General features: G+C 37.1%; 2 protein-coding genes and 1 non-coding gene across 3 annotated transcripts; 2 read left to right on the top strand and 1 right to left on the bottom strand.

Annotated features, from left to right (window-relative positions):
- Positions 1-8,682: 8,682 nt before the first annotated feature.
- TRNAC-GCA (transfer RNA cysteine (anticodon GCA)) lies at positions 8,683-8,754 on the bottom strand. Its single transcript has one exon. It is a non-coding gene; the product is annotated as a tRNA-Cys (tRNA).
- Positions 8,755-10,495: 1,741 nt separating this feature from the next.
- LOC129647490 (olfactory receptor 2W1-like) lies at positions 10,496-11,463 on the top strand. Its single transcript, XM_055574572.1, has one exon. It carries the CDS (start codon positions 10,498-10,500, stop codon positions 11,434-11,436), a length of 939 nt encoding a protein of 312 aa, XP_055430547.1. The 5' UTR covers positions 10,496-10,497; the 3' UTR covers positions 11,437-11,463.
- Positions 11,464-21,499: 10,036 nt separating this feature from the next.
- LOC129647489 (olfactory receptor 2W1-like) lies at positions 21,500-22,447 on the top strand. The gene has a single exon (XM_055574571.1). It carries the CDS (start codon positions 21,500-21,502, stop codon positions 22,445-22,447), a length of 948 nt encoding a protein of 315 aa, XP_055430546.1.
- The last annotated feature ends 810 nt before the right edge of the window (positions 22,448-23,257 follow it).

Below are 23,257 nucleotides of genomic sequence, written 5' to 3'. Positions count from 1 at the left end.
TAAGAACTCCAAGAGAAAAAATGATTTAAGAAAAAAGAAAATGGCCCAAACTTATACAAATGAATTTTACACTAGAGAAATATTGGCAAATTGCCCTACACGGTGGCTGCACTAGCCTTCACCAAACACATGAGTGTGGAAAATTTCCCACCTAGAGTCAAAGAATTTGTCTCTCCTTATAGTCTTATTGGCATGAAATGTTCCTTTGGTATCTAATTTTCTTGAAGAGATCTCTAGTTTTTCCCGTTCTGTTTTCCTCTTTCTTTGCACTGATTACTGAGGAAGGCTTTCTTTTTTTTTTTTATTTTATTTTTAAACTTTACATAATTGTATTAGTTTTGCCAAATATCAAAATGAATCCACCACAGGTATACATGTGTTCCCCATCCTGAACCCTCCTCCCTCCTCCCTCCCCATACCATCCCTCTGGGTCGTCCCAGTGTATCTCGCCTTGCTATTCTTTGGAACTCTGCATTCAGATGGGTATGTCTTTCCTTTTCTCCTTTGCCTTTAGCTTCTCTTCTTTTCTTCAGTCTTGAATACTCATCAGAAGGACTGATGCTGAAGCTGAAGCTCAATACTTTGGACACCTGATGTGAAGAGCTGACTCATTTGAAAAGACCCTGATGTTGGGAAAGATTGAAGGTGGGAGGAGAAGGGGATGACAGAGGATGAGATGGCTGGATACCATCACTGACTTGATAGACATGAGTTTGAGCAAGCTCCGGGAGTTGGTGATGGACAGGGAAGCCTAGCATGCTGCAGTCCATGGGGTTGCAAAGAGTCAGACACAACTGAACTGAATTGACAGTCTTATTTCTCATTTCTCTTATTTTGAGTGTGACTGAGGAATACGTAATTTTAAAAGAGTTATTTTATTTGCTTTCTCAAAGCTACCTGTTTGTATACTTTACCCTTTATTGGGGGGGGGGTGGATTTTCTTATCAATTTTAGGAACTTTTTATCTCTGATGGAAATTAGTGCTTTATCTTCGATACAAATGGCAATCATTTTTATTTGTTTTGGTGTTACTTATAGAACTGTAATTCCCAGTTGGTCATTTGTCTTTTGCATGTTTCAGATTGATTACAAGTTGATCTTAGTTTTGGGTTTTTTTTTTTTTTTTTCATTTTATGGCTTCTGGTTTCTGACTCATAGATAAATAACCTCAGTTATTTCAAGTTTCTAAAGGAATTTCTCTTTTGTAAGAACAAACCTATATGCAGGTCAGGAAGCAACAGTTAGAACTGGACATGGAACAACAGACTGGTTCCAAATAGGAAAAGGAGTACATCGAGGCTGTATATTGTCACCTTGCTTATGTAACTTCTATGCAGAGTACATCATGAGACGCGCTGGGCTGGAAGAAGCACAAGCTGGAATCAAGATTGCCGGGAGAAATATCAATAACCTTAGATATGCAGATGACACCACCCTTATGGCAGAAAGTGAAGAGGAACTAAAAAGCCTCTTGATGAAAGTGAAAGTGGAGAGTGAAAAAGTTGGCTTAAAGCTCAACATTCAGAAAACGAAGATCATGGCATCTGGTCCCATCACTTCATGGGAAATAGATGGGGAAATAGTGGAAACAGTGTCAGACTGTATTTTTTTGGGCTCCAAAATCACTGCAGATGGTGACTGCAGCCATGAAATTAAAAGACGCTTACTCCTTGGAAGGAAAATTATCACCAACCTAGATAGCATATTGAAAAGCAGAGATATTACTTTGCCAACAAAGGTCCATCTAGTCAAGATTATGGTTTTTCCAGTGGTCATGTATGGATATGAGAGTTGGACTGTGAAGAAAACTGAGCACCGAAGAATTGATGCTTTTGAACTGTGGCTTTGGAGAAGACTCTTGAGAGTCCCTTGGACTGCAAGGAGATCCAACCAGTCCATTCTGAAGGAGATCAGCCCTGGGATTTCTTTGGAGGGAAGGATGCTGAAGCTGAAACTCCAGTACTTTGGCCACCTCATGCGAAGAGTTGACTCATTGGAAAAGACTCTGATGCTGGGGGCGATTGGACGAAGGAGGAAAAGGGGACGACAGAGGATGAGATGGCTGGATGGCATCACTGACTCGATGGACGTGAGTCTGAGTGAACTCCAGGAGTTGGTGATGGACAGGGAGGCTGCGATTCATGGGGTCGCAAAGAGTCAGACACGACTGAGGGACTGAACTGAACTGAACTGAAGAACATAGTGTAGTGTAATTTTTCCAGCTTTTCAATTTTTGTTTTGTTTCCTTCAATAGTTTAATTAAAGGTTTCATTATTAATGGATTCTACATTTGCTATAAAGTTTTGCTGTTTTTGTTTTGCTATTGTAATGCAATCTTTTTTTACATTATCTTTCCTAACATGTTGTTAACATATATGAAAAAAATGGATTTCTGCATATTAATTTTCTATTCCACTATCTTAATGAATTGATAGTAATTGTGCTGTTCTCTTTCTGCTAGTATTGTTCTTTCTATGTTTAAAGGAGAATATTTACAGGAATAAAATTAAACTCACACATCTTCATTTAAATACTTGCAAGATTTGCTCTTCCTATTATTGTGAAGAAGATTGGGGTCAGCCTGACTTGTACCTTTCAAATGATAACTCCTTTTATCTGATTGCTCAGGAAGCTACAGTAATCAAAACAGTATGGTACTAGAGCAAAACCAGATACATACATCAGTGAAATAGGATAGAAAGTCCAGAAATAAACCCATACATATATGGTCAATTAATTTATGACAAAGCAGGCAAAAATATAAAATGAAGAAAATATAGTCTCTGCAGTAAGTAGTGCTGGGAAAACTGAACAGCTACCTGTAGAAGAACGAAATTAGAACATTTTCTAACACTGTATACAAAAATAAACTCAAAATGGTTTAAAAATCTAAATGTAAGACCAGATACTATAAAGCTTCTAAAGGAAAACATAGGCAGAATACTCTTTGACAAAAATTGTAGCAATATGTTTTTGGATCTGTCTCCTAGAGTAATGGAAACAAAAGCAAAAATAAACAAATAAGATCTAATTAAAACTATAAGCTTTTGCACAGCAAAGGAAACCATAAACAAAACAAAAAGACAACCTATAAACTGGAAGAAAAAAGGTGCAAATGATCCTACTGACAAGAGATTAATTTCCAAAATATACAAACAGCTCATACAGCTCAATTGGAAAAAAAAAAAAAACAACCAAATCAAAACATGGACAGAAGACCTAAATAAACACTTTTTCAAAGACATACACATGCTAATGGGTACCTGAAGAGATACTTAATATCACTAATTATCACAGAGATGCAAATCAAAACTACAATGAGGTATCACCTCACACCGTCAGAATAGCTATTATTAAAAAGGATAAATGCTGGAGAGGTTGTGGAGAAAAGGGAACCCTCTTACACTGTTGGTGGGAATGCAAACTGGTGCAGCCACTATGGAGAACATTATGTGTTGTGTGTGTTAGTCATTCAGTCTTGTCCAACTCTTTGTGACCCCACAGACTGTAGCCCAACAGGCTCTTCTGTGCATGGAATTCTCCAGGCAAGAATACTGGAGTGGGTTTTCATTTCCTTCTCTAGGAGAACATTATGGAAGTTCCTTAAAAAACTAAAAATAGTTACCATATGATTCAGCCATCCCACTCTTGGGCATAAATCTGAAAAAGACAAAAATGCTAATTTGAAAAGGTACATGTACTTAAATGTTCACAGAAACACTATTTATAATAGCCAAGACATAGAGGTAATCTAAATGTCTGCCAATAGATGAATGGATAAAGAAGATGTGGTGTGTGTGTGTGTATATATATATATATATATATATATAATGGAATATTACTCAGCCACAAAACAGAATGAAATAATGCCAGTTTTAGCAACAAGGATGGACCTGAAGACCTAGATATTATACTAACTGAAGTAAAGCAGACAAAGACAAATATACAATATAACTTATACATGGAATTTAAAGAAAGATACAAATGAACTTTACAAAACAAAAACAGATTCACAGACTTAGAAAACAAACATGTTACTAAGGTGAAAGTGGAAGGAAGGAATAAACTGGGAGTTTGGGATGAACAGATACACATTACTATATAAAATAAACAACAAGGATCTATTGTATAGTACAGGGAACTGTCTTGTAATAATCTATAATGGAAAAGACTGAAAAAGTATATATATATATATAAAACTTCCCTGTTGGTTCATTCGTTTGCCATGCAGGAGACGCAGGTTCAATCCCTGGGTCAGGAAGATTCCCTGAAATAAGAAATGGCAACCCGCTCCCATATTCTTGCCTGGAAAATCCCATGGACAGAGGAGCCTGGCAGGCTACAGCCCAAAGGGTTGCAAACAGTCAGGCACGACTGAGCGTGTAAGCTTAGTCAGTACATAATTTTGCTGTACACCTGAAACTAACACAACATTCTAAATTAATGATGCGTCAATTAAAAAAAAAAAGATTATTATCTTTGAAATCTAGTAGTCTTACTAGGATTTTTACCATTAAAAGTATTTTTTAGCTGAAATAAAGTGAGAATTTTTTAGTCTTGTAGATCTATATATTCCTTTATAATTTGTAAAGCACAGTTTATTATAATTTTGATTATGCACTTTGTTGGTTATTTTTTCTTGGTTTTAACAATACCATGTTATTTATTTCCTTCTATGATTCAGTGTCTATTCTCCTTTCTATTTTTATAATTTTAATTTTTATTTCTTCTTTTTGATTTTCAATTTTCCTCTCTATTTCTGACCTGAGTTCTGCCAGTTCATGATACAATCTCAACTTTGCTATTTTGCCATTTATTTGCCATGGATTTTTGCTCTTCTCTTTTGTGTTATAGTTTCATACTGTCAGTCACAATTTTATGGATGCCTTTTTAGCAATAATGACATTATATTTGGTTAGAGTTCTTACCTCCAACACAGTATTTTGTAATGAATATTCCTCATCTGTCATTACTTTCTTGGTTTCATATTTTAGTATTTTGCATATGGCCAGTAATAAATCTTTTGTATAAAATCTTGACTTCCTTTTGATTATTCATCATTAACTATATCAGTTTTTACTTTCCTAGACCAACTATTTATAGGAGATTCATGTTGGAGAAGAGGCTAATCCTTGTCCTAGACCTCGCTCATAGCAATCTTTGTTACAGCAAAAACACCATGACACAGGTTAAATGTGTATGAGAGCTACTTTGGCCTTTGGTATGTGTGTGTGCGTTAGTTGCTCAGTCATGTCCAACTCTGTGTGACCCCATGGACTGTAGCCCACCAGGTGCCTCTGTCTGCGGGATTCTCCAGGCAAGAATACTGGAGTGGGTTGCTATTCCCTTCCTCAGGGAATCTTGCCAAAAAAGGGATTGAACCCAGGTCTCTCACATGGCAGGCAGATTCTTTGCCATCTGAGCCACCAGGTTTGGCCTTTACTTTTCCTCAATCAATTGAGATTTTTCCAGTCATAAAATCAATGTCATGGAAATATTGACATAATGTACAGCACAGTGACTACAGTTAATATACTATATTGCATATTTAGAAGTTGCTAAGACAGTAGATCTTAGAAGTTCTCATCACAAGGAAAAAATTGTAACTATATGTAGTGATAGGTTATGTGGTGAACATTTTACAATACATACAAATATTGAATCATACTGTACAGCTGAATCTAATATAATGTTATATGTCAATTATATTTCAAAGATAGTTGAGATTTTCCACTCTAGATTTGCTATAATGCAAAGTCTGTTCTATTCACTCTTTCAACAATAAACTACCTGTTTCAAAAGAGACTTAATTCCATGATTTCTATTTCTGCTTTTCATAGACTCCATAAAGAGATTCAGGATAATTGATATCACCAATCTTCATTCTCTGCTCCTGTTGTTATAACAAGAGACAGATAGCTGTACTATTTTCTTTTTCCTTTTTGGTGGTGGTGTTGTTTTCTCCAGACCTTCCCACTTGTTTAGAGGAAGTTGGTTTTTCAGTTGGTTTTGAGTTCAGTGATGACGGACATTATCTTAAGTATCCCCCTTTGATTGTTCTAGTTTCAGAAAGCATTATTTAATTGTTCTAATTTTCAGATGTATCTTAGATTTTTGTATTTTATTTTATTTATTAATTTTGGGTTTATTTCTGAGAGAAGAACAGGGAAGTTCTTATTTAACTAGGAGATCACTGAAATTTTTACTTTCATTGATCATCAGTCTCTAAGATCATTACAGGACTGATACACCGTGCTCCTACAAAATAAACCTTCAGGAAGGAAAACTAGGCAAAGCTGTTTTTGTAACCCATGTCTAGTGGTAGTTACAGTAGGTTACACTGTAAAATGTATTATGAATGGAAGAAGCAACATTTCTAAATTTTACATATGTTTCTAAGTTTACCTCCATCGATCATTATCATAGGTATGTCTGTGTTACTTTTATATCCATTATATTTCTTTCTCCTCTCCTTCATTTTGATAAATTGCTATTCTATGCTGAAATCATAAATATATTTGTCAATTACATTTATTTCAAACCATTAGATTACTTATAATATACATTCAACTAAAAAACAAATCATGGAGTCAGAAGATGTAGACGAGTGCTTCACTTGGTCATGCAGGGCTTGTCACAAAACTTCTATGATACCCAGTTTCCATCCACATAAAAAAAAGAAGTAACATCCATTTAAAAGTTTTTAAGGATCAATAAGACATAACATACCAAAAATGTATATGATTAGTAAAGCACAATATAAAACCACTATAATTATTTTCACTCCTATTTGCCTCACTTATAAGGAGTAATAGTAATGATGATGTTAGTCTCAATCCAAAATGGACAAAAGGAGCTGACTTTTGAAATTGATAAATTCTCTTAAGGAGATTTGTTTTGTTTTCCCTTGTTTTGTGCTTCTGAGCAATCATTAATATACATTAATTGTTTATGAGATACTCCAGATCCCAAGGTATTTCATCATTCCTCAACAAATTTCATCATTGCTCTTAAGGGAAATCTAATTAGTTATTATTCACAGCACATATGTGTCTCCTTGTTGGATTCTTTTTCACTGGAGGAGACAAAAGTATTTTTATTAACTATGCTTATGAACTGGGAATGGTGAGGGGCAGGCGCACCTCCTTCCACAAGCATGAAGGTTCACAGTGAGAACTGGGCAGAAGTAGTGGAAGCCTAGGGATGGTTCTGCTCTATTTAGATTTAATAACGAATATTCATTTCTATTTTATAAAATAACATTTTTTCCCAAATTTTTCTTGGCTGAGTCATCAGTACTGAAAAGTTTACTCAGCTGAATTAAGGTAAGTGGAGGAGAAATTAAGTTGTCATAGGTAATATTATAAGGTGTTTCTCAAAATCAAAATGATTTTCATACAACCTCTTACTTTCACACCAGTTGATCTCCTCACCATGTCATCTAGAACATCTATTGATCTCTAAACTAATATCTGTTGAAATGGAGATCCTATAAATAAAAATTGCTATACCTTTCTACTCATGTGCTCATGATTAAATATTTATCCCATCAGTTCAATTCGGTTCAGTTGCTCAGTTGTGTCCAACTCTTTGTGACCCTCAAGGATTGCAGCACGCCTGGCCTCCCTGTCCATCACCAACTCTCAGAGCTTGCTCAAACTCATGTCCATCGAGTCGGTGATGCCATCCAACCACTTCATCCTCTGTCGTCCTCTTCTCCTCCTGCCTTCAATCTTTCCCAGCATCGGGGTCTTTTCTAATGAGTCCCATAATCTATTTTAGCAAATATTTATTAAGAACCTACTGGTTACTTTAGGGAGAATTCACCTAAAAAAATTAATGTGCACCACACAAAAGAAGCAGTAGACTTGTTGTAGGAATAAAAATCATGAACTAATTTTTGAACTATGATGCTGTGAAATGAGATGTAAACCTGTGTGGTATTGATTTAAAGCCCTGTGTTGATGTTGAGTACATTGGTAAAATTGCCTATCTGAAAGTAGAGAAGGAAAGTTGAATTAGTAAAGATATATGGCAGAGTTATCTGTCCAGAGCTAGTAACTGAAGCTAACAAGAATAAAGGATCAATGAAGCAAAGAGAAAAGCAGAAATTGGTTAGAAAACATTGGTGATAACTAGAGGGGAGGAGAAATGAATGAGAAGATGCAGTGAAGAAAAGTGAAGGTAAAGAGTGAACTGAAAAGAAGAATAGTAGTGATATAACACCCTGCTTTAGAAGAGAGTATATGCCATGAAAAACATTGCCCCAAAAGATACATGCACCCCAATGTTCATTGCACCACTGTTTGCAGTAGCCAGGACATGGAGGCAATCTGGATGTCCATTGACAGAGGAATGGATGGAAAAGATGTGGTGCATATATACAATGAAATCTTACTCAGCCATTAAAAAGAATGAAATAAGGCCATTTGCAGCAACGAGGATGGATCTAGAGAGTCTCATACTGAGTGAAGTTAAGTCAAATAGAGATGGAGAAATATCATATGACATCTCTTGTATCTGGACTCTAAAAAGAAATGATACAGATGAAGTGAAAGTGAAGTCGCTCAGTCGTGTCCAACTCTGCCACCCCATGGACTGTAGGCCACTAGGCTCCTCCGTCCATGGGATTTCCCAGGCCAGAATACTGGAGTGGGTTGCCATTTCCTTCTTCAGGGGACCTTCCCGGCCCAGGGATTGAACCTGGGTCTCCTGCATTGCAGGCAGATGCTTTAACCTCTGAGCCACCAGGGAAGCCCAATTACAAGGTTCATACAAATGAACCTAATTACAAAACAGAAACAGACTCATAGACACAGAAAACAAACTCATGATTGCTGAAGGGAAGGGATAGTTAAGGACTTTGGGAAGGTCAGGTACACACCACTATATTTAAAATGGATAGCCAACAAAAACCTATTGTATAGAACATGGAACTCTGCTCAATGTTATGTGCTAGCTTGGATGGGAGGCGGGTTTGGGAGAGAATGGATACATGTATATGTATGACTGAATCCCTTCGCTGTTCACCTAAAACTATCACAACATTGTTAATCAGCTATTCCCCAAAACAAAATGCATTTGATGTTAAAAATTTTTAATTAAATTAAAAAAATAAAAGTTTTTTTTGGAGCAATTTTTTTTAAAAAAGAGATATTATTGTTACAAATGCCCTACACTCCTAACTTCCAATATCCTGACCCTCAATGATATATCAAGTGTCTTCCAGTCCTTTTATTCCTCATTTTATTTAAGACTTGATTTCACTGTCATACGTACAGAACTAGATGAGACTTGCTTTTTTGAGACAGAAAGTGGGAGGTATTCTGCAAAAAGAGACACACATGATGGTGAAGAGAAGGCCCCTGAGAAAGAAAGACCTGGTTATAAATCTTCAGTTCAGTTCAGTTCAGTCGCTCAGTCATGTCCGACTCTTTGCGACCCCATGAATCGCAGCACGCCAGGCCTCCCTGTCCATCACCAACTCCCAGAGTTCACTCAAACTACGTCCATCAAGTTGGTGATGCCATCCAGCCATCTCATCCTCTGTCGTCCCCTTCTCCTCCTGCCCCCAATCCCTTCCAGCATCAGAGTCTTTTCCAATGAGTCAACTCTTCACATGAGGTGGCCAAAGTACTGGAGTTTCAGCTTTAGCATCAGTCCTTATAAATCTTAGTACTCACTAAAATAAAGTTACAGAATAGGGAATAATGTTGATATAAGTTATATTATTATATTTCCCTCATTCTAGGGTATCCTGTTCTTGAGGTGTAAACACATATTTCAAGTTTTATTGTAATTATATTACAATAATGGGGTAAAAGAAGCAGGCCCATAACAGATTTCTACCTTCCTGTGACTGTTAGAATAATAAGAATGGTTATTGTACCTATCTCCCAATCAATCAATCAATAAATTAATTAAACATTTTAGAGAAGTACCAGGAATCTCTATATTTGAAAATAACTCCAAGAATCTTTTCTTAACACAGAATCAGAAATTATTCTGTTTTATTTAATATTAATGACTTTGTTTCTTAATGGGATCTATATAAAAATAATTATACTTTTTAAAGGTAAAACAAAGTTAATGATTTAAATTCTTCATCTTTTAGCACGCACTGCTATGCTATATTATAGGCACAGAGAAAATTCTTTCAATAAAGAATTACATTAAATTGAGCAAAGTACTCTTTTATACAGTCATTGATGTAGATTTCTAGGTTTTATCAAACTCTCCACTATAATCCACATTTGGACATTTCACTAGATATTCAAAATTTTATGTAATAATCTATTGCTTGTTATCATACATTAAATTTTATATTATTTGTATCACTGAAAAAATATGTTTATGTGTTTGATAATAAAACTGTTATCTATATCATTCATATAATCCTGATTTGAATTGATATTGAAGTTTATGAATATACCCATATGATTTCTACTATATTGATTATTCTACTTTCAGAATTGCTATTAAGAACAAAGAAAAAGAATGATCAATGACAGCTACTTTGGTGGATTTATACTCCTTGGATTCACAGGCCAGCCTCAGATGGAGATGATTATTTCTTGGGTTGTATTTTTCTTCTACATCATTGCCCTGATTGGAAACATGGCCATCATCCTGCTATCTTTTCTCGATGACCATCTCCAAACTCCCATGTACTTCTTACTTAGAAGCTTGGCCATTTTGGATCTCTGTTATACCACAAACATAGTCCCTCAGATGTTGGTCAATATCTGGGGCAAAGACAAGAGAATTACCTTTGGTGGCTGTGCTTTCCAACTTTTCACTGATATGGTTCTCTGCTCAGTTGAATGTATCCTTCTGGCTGTGATGTCTTATGACAGGTTCAATGCGGTCTGCAAGCCTCTGCACTATATGACCATAATGAACTCCCAACTTTGCCAGGGCCTTGTAGGCACTGCCTGGGTGGTTGGTGTTATTAATTGCATGATACTTTCCCCCTATGCCATGAGTCTTCCTCGATGTGGAAATCACCACCTGGATCACTTCTTTTGTGAAATGTCTGCAATGATCAAGATTGCATGTGTGGACACGACAGCCATGGAGGTAACCACATTTGCCATGTGCCTGATTATAGTTCTTGCTCCTCTTCTTCTCATTCTGGTTTCTTATGGCTTCATTGCTGTAGCTGTGCTCAAGATCAAATCTACAATGGGAAGGCAAAAAGCATTTGGAACCTGTTCCTCCCATCTCATTGTGGTATCCATCTTCTATGGAACTGTTATCTATATGTACATCCAGCCAGGAAACAGTCCAAATCAAAATGAGGGTAAACTTCTCAGTATCTTTTATTCCATTGTTACTCCCAGCATGAACCCACTGATCTATACTCTAAGGAATAAGGAGTTCAAGAGGGCCATAAAGAGACTGATTGGGAAAAAGAAAGTTCTGTGGAAACAATAGGACACTGATTTTTCCTTCCAGAAGTTTCTATTATGGAAATGTGTCCTTTACAACCTTTATATGTCTACTATGTTGCGTCATCACCTGAGATAAAGTACATGAAAGTGAAGTCACTCAGTCATGTCTGAATCTTTGCAACCCCATGGATGGCAACCTGTCAGGCTCCTCTGTCCATGGTATTCTCAGGCAAGAATACTGGATTGGGTTGCCATTTTTTTCTCCGGGGAATCTTCCTGACCCAGGGATACAACCCAGGTCTCCAGCACTGCAGGCAGACTCTTTACCATCTGAGCTACCAGGGAAGTCACTTCTCACCTGAGAGAAGTACTCATGAAATATACAAAAAATTATTATCAAATATAATGCATTATTTATTTATTTTTATTAATTTATTTTATAATTTTATTTTATTTTTTAACTTTACAATATTGTATTGGTTTTGCCATATATCAACATGAATCCGCCACAGGTATACACGTGTTCCCTGTCTTGAACCCTCCTCCCTTCTCCCTCCCTGTGCCATCCCTCTGAGTCGTCCCAGTGCACCAGCCCCAAGCATCCAGTATCATGCATTGAACCTGGACTGGTGACTCGTTTCATATATGATATTATACATATTTCAATGCCATTCTCCCAAATCACCCCACCCTCTCCTACTCCCACAGAGTCCCAAAGACTGTTCTATACATCAGTGTCTCTTTTGCTGTCTCGTATACAGGGTTATTGTTTCCATCTTTCTAAATTCCATATATATTATCAAATATAATGCATTATTGAATAGCTAACATATTATGATACATGTACAAAAAAACATATTTAAAATAAATTTTAAACTGAGGCATCAAAACTAAAAATAATTTACAATATGCACTGATTATTTTAGATTATACATGTCCAAATTTTACTTACATTGCTCAGTTAACTGTAATATTTTCCTTTCATTATGCTAACTAGATATTCTCATAATTTTAAGGGGTTAAAATCAGCTCTTTACTGACAGAAGTAAAACCCCTATTAACCAAGAAGACCAAGAGTTCTAGTTATCAATCATCTTCATAGTGATGCAATGTTAATTGACCACATCAAAAATTTCTTTCCTTTGACATTTTCTTCTACCCATATAATTACTCCAAAAAGTAATTGTGAGCACAAATGAAAGACATTTTATGTCACACATGAGTAACCATCTTTAAGATATCAATACTAATGCTTTTATTTTTTCCACTGATTTTCCAAATTTTTTATTTTAGGGGTCAGCATGGGGGTATTTGAAATGGGTGAATTTAACTCAGATGACCATTATATCTACTACTGTAGGCAGGAATCCCTTAGGAGAAATGGAGTAGCCATAATGGTCAACAAAAGAGTCCAAAATGCAGTACTTGGATGCAATCTCAAAAATGACAAAATTATCTCTGTTCATTTCCAAGGCAAACCGTTCAATATCACAGTAATCCAAGTCTATGCCCCAACCAGTAATGCTGAAAAAGCTGAAGTTGAACGGTTCTATGAAGACCTACAAGACCTTTTAGAACTAACACCCCCAAAAAGATGTCCTTTTCATTATAGGGGACTGAAATGCAAAAGTAGGAAGTCAAGAAACACCTGGGGTAAGAGGCAAATTTGGCCTTGGAATACGGAATGAAGCAGGGCGTAGGCTAATAGAGTTTTGCCAAGAGAACCCACTGGTCGTAGCAAACACCCTCTTCCAACAATACAAGAGAGGACTCGACACATGAACATCATCAGATGGCCAACACCGAATCCAATTGACTGTATTCTTTGCAGCCAAAGATGGAGAAGCACTATACAGTCAGCAAAAACAAGACCAGGAGCTGACTGTGGCTCAGATCATGAACTCCTTATTGCCAAATTCAGACTTAAATTGAAGAAAGTAGGGAAACCCACTAGACCATTCAGGTATGACCTAAATCAAATTCCTTATGATTATACAGTGGAAGTGAGAAATAGATTTAAGGGCCTAGATCTGATAGACTATGCTTGGTGAACTATGGACAGAGGTTCGTGACACTGTACAGGAGACAGGGATCAAGACCATTCCCATGGAAAAGAAATGCAAAAAAGCAAAATGGCGGTCTGGGAAGGCCTTACAAATAGCTGTGAAAAGAAGAGAAGCAAAAAGCAAAGGAGAAAAGGAAAGATATAAACATCTGAATGCAGAGTTCCAAAGAATAGCAAGGAGAGATAAGAAAGCCTTCCTCAGTGATCAATGCAAAGAAATAGAGGAAAATAACAGAATGGGAAAGATTAGAGATCTCTTCAAGAAAATTAGAGATACCAAGGGAATATTTCATGCAAAGATGGGCTTGATAAAGGACGGAAATGGTAGAGACCTAACAGAAGCAGAAGATATTAAGAAGAGGTGACAAGAATACACAGAAGAACTGTACAAAAAAGATCTTTATGACCAAGATAATCACGATGGTGTGATCACACACCTAGAGCCAGACATCCTGGAATGTGAAGTCAAGTGGGCCTTAGAAAGCATCACTACGAACAAAACTTTTGGAGGTGATGGAATTCCAGTTGAGCTATTTCAAATCCAGGAAGATGATGCTGTGAAAGTGCTGCACTCGATATGGCAGCAAATTTGGAAAACTCAACAGTGGCCACCGGACTGGAAAAGGTCAGTTTTGATTCCAATACCAAAGAACAGCAATGCCAAAGAATGTGCAAACTACCACACAATTGCACTCATCTCACATGCTAGTAAAGTAATGCTCAAAATTCTCCAAGCCAGGCTTTAGCAATACGTGAACCATGAACTTCCTGATGTTCAAGCTGGTTTTAGAAAAGGCAGGGTAACCAGAGATCAAATTGCCAACATCCGCTGGATCATGGAAAAAGCAAGAGAGTTCCAGAAAAACATCTATTTCTGCTTTATTGACCATGCCAAAGCCTTTGACTGTGTGGATCACAATAAACTGTGGCAAATTCTGAAAGAGAGGGGAATCCAAGACCACCTGACCTGGCTCTTGAGAAATCTGTATGCAGGTCAGGAAGCAACAGTTAGAACTGGATATGGAACAACAGACTGGTTCCAAATAGGAAAAGGAGTATGTCAAGGCTGTATATTGTCACCCTGAATATTTAACTTCTATGCAGAGTACATCATGAGAAACGCTAGGCTGGAAGAAGCACAAGCTGGAATCAAGATTGCCGGGGGAAATATCAATAATCTCAGATATGCAGATGACACCACCCTTATGGTAGACAATGAAGAGGAACTAAAAAGCCACTTGATGAAAGTGAAAGTGGAGAGTGAAAAAGTTGGCTTAAAGCTCAACATTCAGAAAACGAAGATCATGGCATCCGGTCCCATCACTTCATGGGAAATAGATGGGGAGACAGTGGAAACAGTGTCAGACTTTATTTTTATGGGCTCCAAAATCACTGCAGATGGTGACTGCAGCCATGAAATTAAAAGACCCTTACTCCTTGGAAGAAAAGTTATCACCAACCTTAATAGTATATTGAAAAGCAGAGACATTACTTTGCCAACAAAGGTTCGTCTAGTCAAGGCTATGGTTTTTCCAGTGGTCATGTATGGATGTGAAAGTTGGACTGTGAAGAAAGCTGAGCCCCAAAGAATTGATGCTTTTGAACTGTGGTGTTGGAGAAGACTCTTGAGAGTCCCTTGGACTGCAAGGAGATCCAACCAGTCTATTCTGAAGGAGATCAGCCCTGGGATTTCTTTGGAAGGAATGATGCTAAAGATGAAACTCCAGTACTTTGGCCACCTCATGCGAAGAGTTGACTCATTGGGAAAGACTCTGAAGCTGGGAGGGATTGGGGGCAGGAGGATAAGGGGACAACAGAGGATGAGATGGCTGGATGGCATCACCGACTCGATGGACATGAGTTTGGGTGAACTCTGGGAGTTGGTGATGGACAGAGAGGCCTGGCCTGCTGGAACATGGGGTCACAAAGAGTCGGACATGACTGAGTGACTGAACTGAACTGAACAGAACTAATGGGGGGGGGGGGTATTACCATGGCACCTGTTTTGAGAAAAGGTAAAATTCTTGCTCTGGAATTTGGAAAAACTGGCACAAGTAAATGTGATTTTACTGGTCACTGAAATGTCCTATTTTCTTTATTTGAAGAAGTGTATATTTAGGCCTTCCACCCAACTTTTGATTGGTCTCGTTTTTTGATATTGAGTTGCCTGATGTGTTTGTATATTTTGGTTATTAATCCCTTGTCAGTTGCTTCATTTGCAAATATTTTCTGCAATTCTGAGAGCTGTGTTTTCATCTTCTTTATGATTTCCTTTGCTGTGCAAAGCTTTTGAGTTTAGTTAGGTCCCATTTGTGGAAAGGAAGGCCTCTAGACTATGAGATCAGGCAACCAACAGCAAAGGGTTAAATCTGAAAAAGTGAGTCCATGTGTCCACAAAAAAGATTTAAGGGAAGAACAGGATTTTTCTCAGCAGAATGCCCTCCCACATATGACCCACTCTTCCCATGGCCGACATCTACAATTACCTTTTCAGTCTTCTACTTTGACACCTGTTATCTTGTTAACTCTTTGCAATTAATCTAGGAGACATCATTAGCCCCATCACATAGATCATGCCTTTGAAAAACACATACTCCTTCTGACGGAGAATGCTTTTCTGCTTCCCAGGTCTTAGGGTCGACCTCCACGTGGGTGCGGACACTGGCTCCTGTTGGGGAACGGTACACAGCTAGTACAGCCGTGGGCCTCAGGGCCCTTGGAGGCAGATTCTGGGACCACAGTGTCTTTCCTGTAGGGTTGTTGTGAGGCAGTGTGCAGAGTTTTTAAACCACATATTCATAAAGATATTTTGTAATTACTAAATGAAAATTTACTATGTCTCCTGCTTTGCAATCTACTTTTCATACTTAAAAATATTAACCTACATCAAAATTTTAAATGCCTATGAAATATCCCTGTATACAGATATAACAAAAGATACTAAATTTATTCCTGTTACTGAGCATGTGTTTCCGGTTCCTCACTATTCTACATGCTTCCATGAGTGTGCTATTACGTCATGTACCCCTGAGATGATGTGACAAGAATACCAAGACAGGTGGCACTCTGCAGTGTTCTTTCCAAAAACCCACAGCCCCACTCTAATCATGAGAAAAATACTAAATCGACACAAACTGAGGGACATTCTGTAAAATACCTCACAGTATGCCTCAAAACTGTCAACATCATTTTAAAAATGGAAAAAAGGAGACAGAAACTGTCACAGACCAGAGGATAGTGAGACATAACAGCAAAGGCAATGTGGCATCCCAGATTGGATCCTGGGGCAGAAAGAGGACCCTAAGGGAATAACTGGTGAAATCTAAAGGAACTCTGGAGTCTACTTAATAGTAATGCATTTTTTTTTTTTTAAGATTCTACATACAAGTGATACAAATGAACTTATTTACAGAATAGAAAGAGACCCATAGACACAGAAAACAAACTTATGGTCATAAAGATATTGTCATAAAGATAAAGAAAAACAGGGGGAGGAATAAACAGGAGTTTGGCACTAACGTATATACACTACTATATATAAAATGGATAATCAACAAGGACCTACTGTACAGCACAGGGAATTCTATTCAATGTTGTAAATTAATAGTACTCCAATATAAAATAAAAATTAAATTAAGAAATGAATGTTTCTTCAGACCCAGGGTTGTGTGTAGAAGTGAGCTTTTTAGGATATAATTTTATGTTGTCAACTAAGATTTTCTACATTAAGTTTTTTCACAGTGCAGTCTCATTCATGTCCAGTGAACAAACAATAAACTATATCTTTCAAATGTCATTTAGCTAGTGGTTTCTTTTTAGCTTCTTCTAGAAGTCATTTCAGGGTTAGGAACTCTTCCATTGATAATGCATCATTTCCTTTCCTTTGTTTTAATGAGTCAGATAATTCACCACAGGCCGTATTCACAGAGAGATAGGGGTTCTTTCAGCTATTTGCAATAGTTGGCATGCTTTTTCTGCATTGTGCCACACCTGTCTGGCCTTCTCTAATTCCAGGATATTTTTCTATTTTATGATGTATGTTTCAGAGGTCAGATTTTAAAATGAAGTCTGCCTTTATGCTTTTATTATTTTCCTTGTTGAAGCAGTTTCTCAGAGAAGGAGAATTAATGATTTTTCATCATACTAGTAATAGAATTTTAATCTGCCATTACAAATAATCTTAGGATCACTGACAAGGCTTACATTTTCTGATGCCATTACTAAAACTATTCAACAGCAAAAAATGCTGAATATTTTTTGGAATTCAGTTCAATTCAGTCGCTCAGTCGTGTTCGACTCTTTGGGACCCCATGAATTGCAGCACGCCAGGCCTCCCTGTCCATCACCAACTCCCGGAGTTCACTCAAATTCACGTCCATCGAGTCGGTGATGCCATCCAACCATCTCATCCTCTGTCGTCCCCTTCTCCTCCTGCCCCCAATCCCTCCCACCATCACAGTCTTTTCCAACGAGTCAACTCTTTGCATGAGGTGGCCAAAGTACTGGAGTTTCACCTTTAGCATCATTCCCTCCAAAGAAATCCCAGGGCTGATCTCCTTCAGAATGGACTGGTTGGATCTCCTTGCAGTCCAAGGGACTCTCAAGAGTCTTCTCCAACACCACAGTTCAAAAGCATCAATTCTTCGGCGCTCAGCTTTCTTCACAGGCCAACTCTCACATCCATACATGATCACTGGAAAAACCATAGCCTTGACTAGACGGACCTTTGTTGGCAAAGTAATGTCCCTGCTTTTCAATATGCTATTTAGGTTGGTCATAACTTTTCTTCCAAGGAGTAAGCATCTTTTAATTTCATGGCTGCAATCACCATCTGCAGTGATTTTGGAGCCCAGAAAAGTAAAGTCTGACACTGTTTCCACTGTTTCCCCATCTATTTCCCATGAAGTGATGGGACCGGATGCCATGATCTTCGTTTTCTGAATGTTGAGCTTTAAGCCAACTTTTTCACTCTCCTCTTTCACTTTCATCAAGAGGCTTTTTAGTTCCTCTTCATTTTCTGCCATAAGGGTGGTGTCATCTGCATATCTGAGATTATTGATATTTCCCCCGGCAATCTTGATTCCAGCTTTTGCTTCTTCCAGTCCAGCGTTTCTCATGTTTGGAATTACATACATATAAAATGGCAATTTCCAGGGAGTGTGTAATTGATCAGTGTGCCCTCAATGGGAGTAACAGGCAAATGTTTAAATAATAAATTATGGTTTTCAGTCTTAAAGCTATCCAATGATTGCCACCATAATTTTTTCACCCTTTCTGTCTATGGTAGCGAGTCTGGTACACTTCTATGAGGTACACCTATTGCTGAAATTGTCCTTCTTTGCCAAAATTGGGTATTTCATTGTTATGAAAATATATTTGAAAGTTAGGTTATACGAATTAGAGGTGATAGAAACTATAAAAACTGCAGTTACTATCATATGTAGGTTTGTGTGTCTCATCTGTATTGTTCATTATGTCTGTTACCTTGTGATAATCTGTAAGTTCTCGACAAGCAATGTTCTCCCATATAAAGTAGAATAATAAGGCCATCAATAAAAGTATTTTATTGATCAAAGTACATATAAGAAATGTATACTGACTTGTAAAATTGTAGTTACTTATTTAATCTTATATTAATAGTATTGATTAACTGAGGGAATTTCTCCTGGGAGATTTTTTTTTTAACCATTTATCATTTATTTATTATTATTTTTTTTTTTTTACTTTACAATATTGTATTGGTTTTGCCGTATATCAACATGAATCCACCATGGGTGTACACGTGTTCCCCATCCTGAACCCCACTTTCACCTCCCTCCCTGTACCGTCCCTCTGGGTCATCCCAGTGCACCAGCCCCAAGCATCCTGTATTTTTTTTTTTAATGATCTTCTTCCTTGGATAATTATACAATACACATTTAATTGCTAATGAGTAACCCAATGTCCCCAAGGTCTTTCCAGACTCAACCAATTTTATCACTGCTGGTTAGGGAAAACTACTTGTTATTTTTCACACTGAAGATGTTTACTTCTCTGAAATGTATAATGGTAAGGGTCTTCTTGAATGGGTACATGAACTGCAAAAATGACAGGCAGTGGCTGCCTCCTGCCATTATCACATAGGATCTCAATGGCAAGTGGGAGGAATGGTATAATGAAACAAGTAATGAAGAATTACATATTTAGTCTTATTTAGGAAAAGAGAGAAAGAAACATTTCCTACTTTAGAAGAGTGCAATTTTTCTCCTCCAGAAAGTCTTTGGTTACATCACCATCACAGAAAACTCACTAAGCTTAATTACGGTAAATGGGGAAAGAAATTATGCTGTATTTAAAACATTTGATAAGATTTCCAATTTAAAGAATTTGCAAATTTGCATAAGAGTTTCTGGTTTCTATAACATTTTCTTTTCTTCAAAGTTTGAAACATACATTATATCCTAAATTGATTTCACTTGAAAATGTGTATTTGTGTTTTTAATTTCTACCCCTCCCCCAAATTCATAAATTCATTTTAACAAACATTTGTTAAGAACCTAGAAGATACCTTATGAGGCAGCTATATGGATAAAAAGCTTTTGTTTTAAGATATAAAACAGAATGAATTCAATTTTGCATATATGATTGATATGGGAGTAAAACCCAGTGGAAATCTCACAGATTAGCTAAATTTGTACGTTTGAAGCTGCAAGATGAAGGGACCATAAAAAATAGAATTCTTAGTTATGTGTACAGAATTAATTAGTAACTGAAGTCACAGAGGCAGAGGAAATATGGGGGGAAGGGGATTCCATTAGAGAATGTTGTTCATAAATGCAGGAAGAAAGGAGGGAAAGAATGGAAATTCCACTGAGGGAAATGTTAGTGAAAAACTGAAAAGAACTATTTATGAAGGCAAAGGCCAGGTCTAATATAGAAGAAATTAACCTGCCATTGAGAATTCAAGCAGGAAAATGATTTAGAAAAGACCACTGGTTTAGAAACTAGGAATCCATTTGTGGGCTTGAGAGACATTTTCTTAGCAGAAATGAGTTTGCAAAAAGACACTAGTTTTGTTAGAAAGGAAAAGAAATGTCCATGTGTGGTCATCAAAGTCTCTTTGGACCAACCTCAAATGTTTACAGATTTTTTTTCTGTGCTAATCCGGAGAAAAGTCACTAGGGATATAAACATAAAAATAACACAATCCCCCCTCCTGAAGTTGTTTAACATTTTAAATGCATAAGTAGTAGAACTGGACCTCCTGCAAGATGAGGGATAGGGCACAAATAAATATTAATGATTGAGATAAAACTAAGAAATGGGTACCTTTTAAAAGAATTACTTCATAGGAAATGGTATAATTTGGAATCAAAAGTACAGTTGAACCACAATATTGTAAAGTAATTAGCCTCCAATTAAAATAAGTAACATTTTTTTTAAAAAAAGAAAAAAAGCTGTGTCCGTGATGAAAAAGGGAGAACACTGTTTCTGGGGAGTGATGGAAAAAGAAAAATAATGTTTGGAAATGCAAGTTTTTAGTTGAAAGTTTGCATTTTTAAGTATAAGATCAGAAGATTGATATAGCAGAGTGAACATGGGCAGCAGGATTGAACCTTTGTGCTTAACTATTAGAAAAGTCGTAACAGTTATGCAGCCTTCATTTTCTATGAACCCTTGGATGAAGGAAGCAAGAATTTGTTGCAGATTCCCAACTCCCTTTCCAGCATCCTGATTTGTAAAGGGAAGTCCATCTGGCTTCATTCAACCATTTTTCTCAGGATTTTTTTCTGAGACTTCTGCAGTTTTTTTCCTTGACATAGAAGGAGACAAAGTAATTGAGAGTATAAACTCTGGAGGCAAAGTGCCCTTTAGATAAATTTTATACCTAATTGGATAAACAGGAAAGTTAGAATAATTATGAGATTTAAATACTAATGTTTTAATTGTGTGATGTTTATCTTAGCAATATATACGTGTAATATTGTTTAAAAACATACTCACTATGGTTTCCAATATGTTAATATTTTATGTTCACAGCTGATATTAAGAAAATAAGAAAATGATCAATGATAGCTACTTTGGTGGTTTTATACTCCTTGGTTTCCCTGGACGGCCTCAACTGGAGATGATTCTCTATGGGGTTGTCTTTTTCTTCTACACTATTGCCTTGATAGGAAATATTGCCATCATCCTGGTGCCATTACTAGATGAGCGTCTCCAAATTCCTATGTACTTCTTCCTCAGAAATTTGGCCATCTTGGATCTCTGTTATACCACAAATATAGTCCCACAGATGTTGGTCAATGTTTGGGGTAAAGATAAAAAAATCTCTTTCAGCGGTTGTGCCTTTCATCTTTTCACTGATGTGACATTATGCACAGTTGAATGTATGCTCCTGGGTGTGATGTCCTATGACAGATTCAATGCTGTCTGCAAGCCTCTACATTATATGACAATAATGAACCCTCAACTCTGTCGAGGCCTAGTGACCACGACCTGGATAATTGGTATCATTAATTGCTTGATACTCTCTCCCTATGCTATGAGTCTTCCTCGATGTGAAAACCACCACCTGGATCACTATTTCTGTGAGATATCTGCAATGGTCAAAATTGCATGTGTGGACACCACAGTCATGGAAGAAATCGTATTTGGATTGTGTTTTTTTATTTTCCTCTCACTGCTTCTTCTCATTCTGGTTTCATACAGCTTCATTGCTGTAGCTGTGCTCAAGATCAAGTGTGCAGCAGGGAGACAAAAAGCATTTGGGACCTGTTCCTCCCATCTCATTGTGGTATCCATCTTCTATGGGACTGTTATCTACATGTACATACAACCAGGAAACAGTCCATCTCAGGATGAGGGTAAACTACTCAGTATCTTTTATTCCATTGTTACTCCCAGCTTGAACCCACTGATCTATACACTAAGGAATAAGGAGTTCAAGGGGGCCATGAAGAGGCTGATTAGAAAAGAAAAACTTTCTGAAGAAACAGTAGGACACTAACATCTTTTCACAAGGCATTTCCAATAAAGAAATTGGCCTCGTGTAACCTTTAATTCATTGTGAAATCATTTTAGTAGCAGCCATTACCTAAAAGTAAAAATAATACCTAGGAAAATGTGCTTATATTTTAATGTCAGTGTCCTATAATGCCAAGGGTTGATTCTAAACTAAAAATGCCTTTCAAAGTCACTAGCCAATGGCCAACAGGCACATGAATAGATGCTCAAAATCATCAGTTATTAGAGAAATCCAAATCAAAATTACAATGAGGTATCACCTCACACCAGTAAGAATGGTCATCATTTAAAAGTCTATAAATAATCAATGCTGGAGAGGATGTGGAGAAAAAAAGAACTCTCTTACACTGTTGATGGGAATGTAAGTTGGAGCAGCCACAATTGAAATCAGTGTGGAGGTTCCTTTAAAAACTAAAAATAGAGCTATTATATGGGCATGTATCTGGAGAAAACTCTAATTCAAAAAAAGAAATATATGCACCCCAGTGCTCATGTATGTATATGTGCTCAGTCATGTCTGACTCTTTGCAACCCTATGGACTGCGGTTCTCCAGGCTCCCCTGTTCATGGGGTTTCCCAGGCAAGAATATTGGAATGGGTTGCCATTTCCTGCTCCACCAACCAGTGCTCATAGCAGCACAAGTTACAATAGCCAAGACATGGAAGCAACCTAAATGTCCATTGACAGAAAAACGGATAAAGAAGCTCTGGCATATGTCTTATAGGTTATTATAATATAGGCTAACATAGGTTATTCTTGTTGTTGTTCAGTCGTCCAGTCTTGTCCTACTCT

The sequence above is a fragment of the Bubalus kerabau genome, chromosome 3, assembly GCF_029407905.1.
Source record: "Bubalus kerabau isolate K-KA32 ecotype Philippines breed swamp buffalo chromosome 3, PCC_UOA_SB_1v2, whole genome shotgun sequence".
Taxonomy (NCBI): domain Eukaryota; kingdom Metazoa; phylum Chordata; class Mammalia; order Artiodactyla; family Bovidae; genus Bubalus; species Bubalus kerabau.
This window is presented reverse-complemented; position numbering and strand designations above follow the sequence as displayed.

Bases quoted from the DNA above. Each gene is read 5' to 3' on its own strand.
- LOC129647489 (XM_055574571.1), top strand. From the start codon at position 21,500: ATGATCAATGATAGCTACTTTGGTGGTTTTATACTCCTTGGTTTCCCT.
- LOC129647490 (XM_055574572.1), top strand. From the start codon at position 10,498: ATGATCAATGACAGCTACTTTGGTGGATTTATACTCCTTGGATTCACA.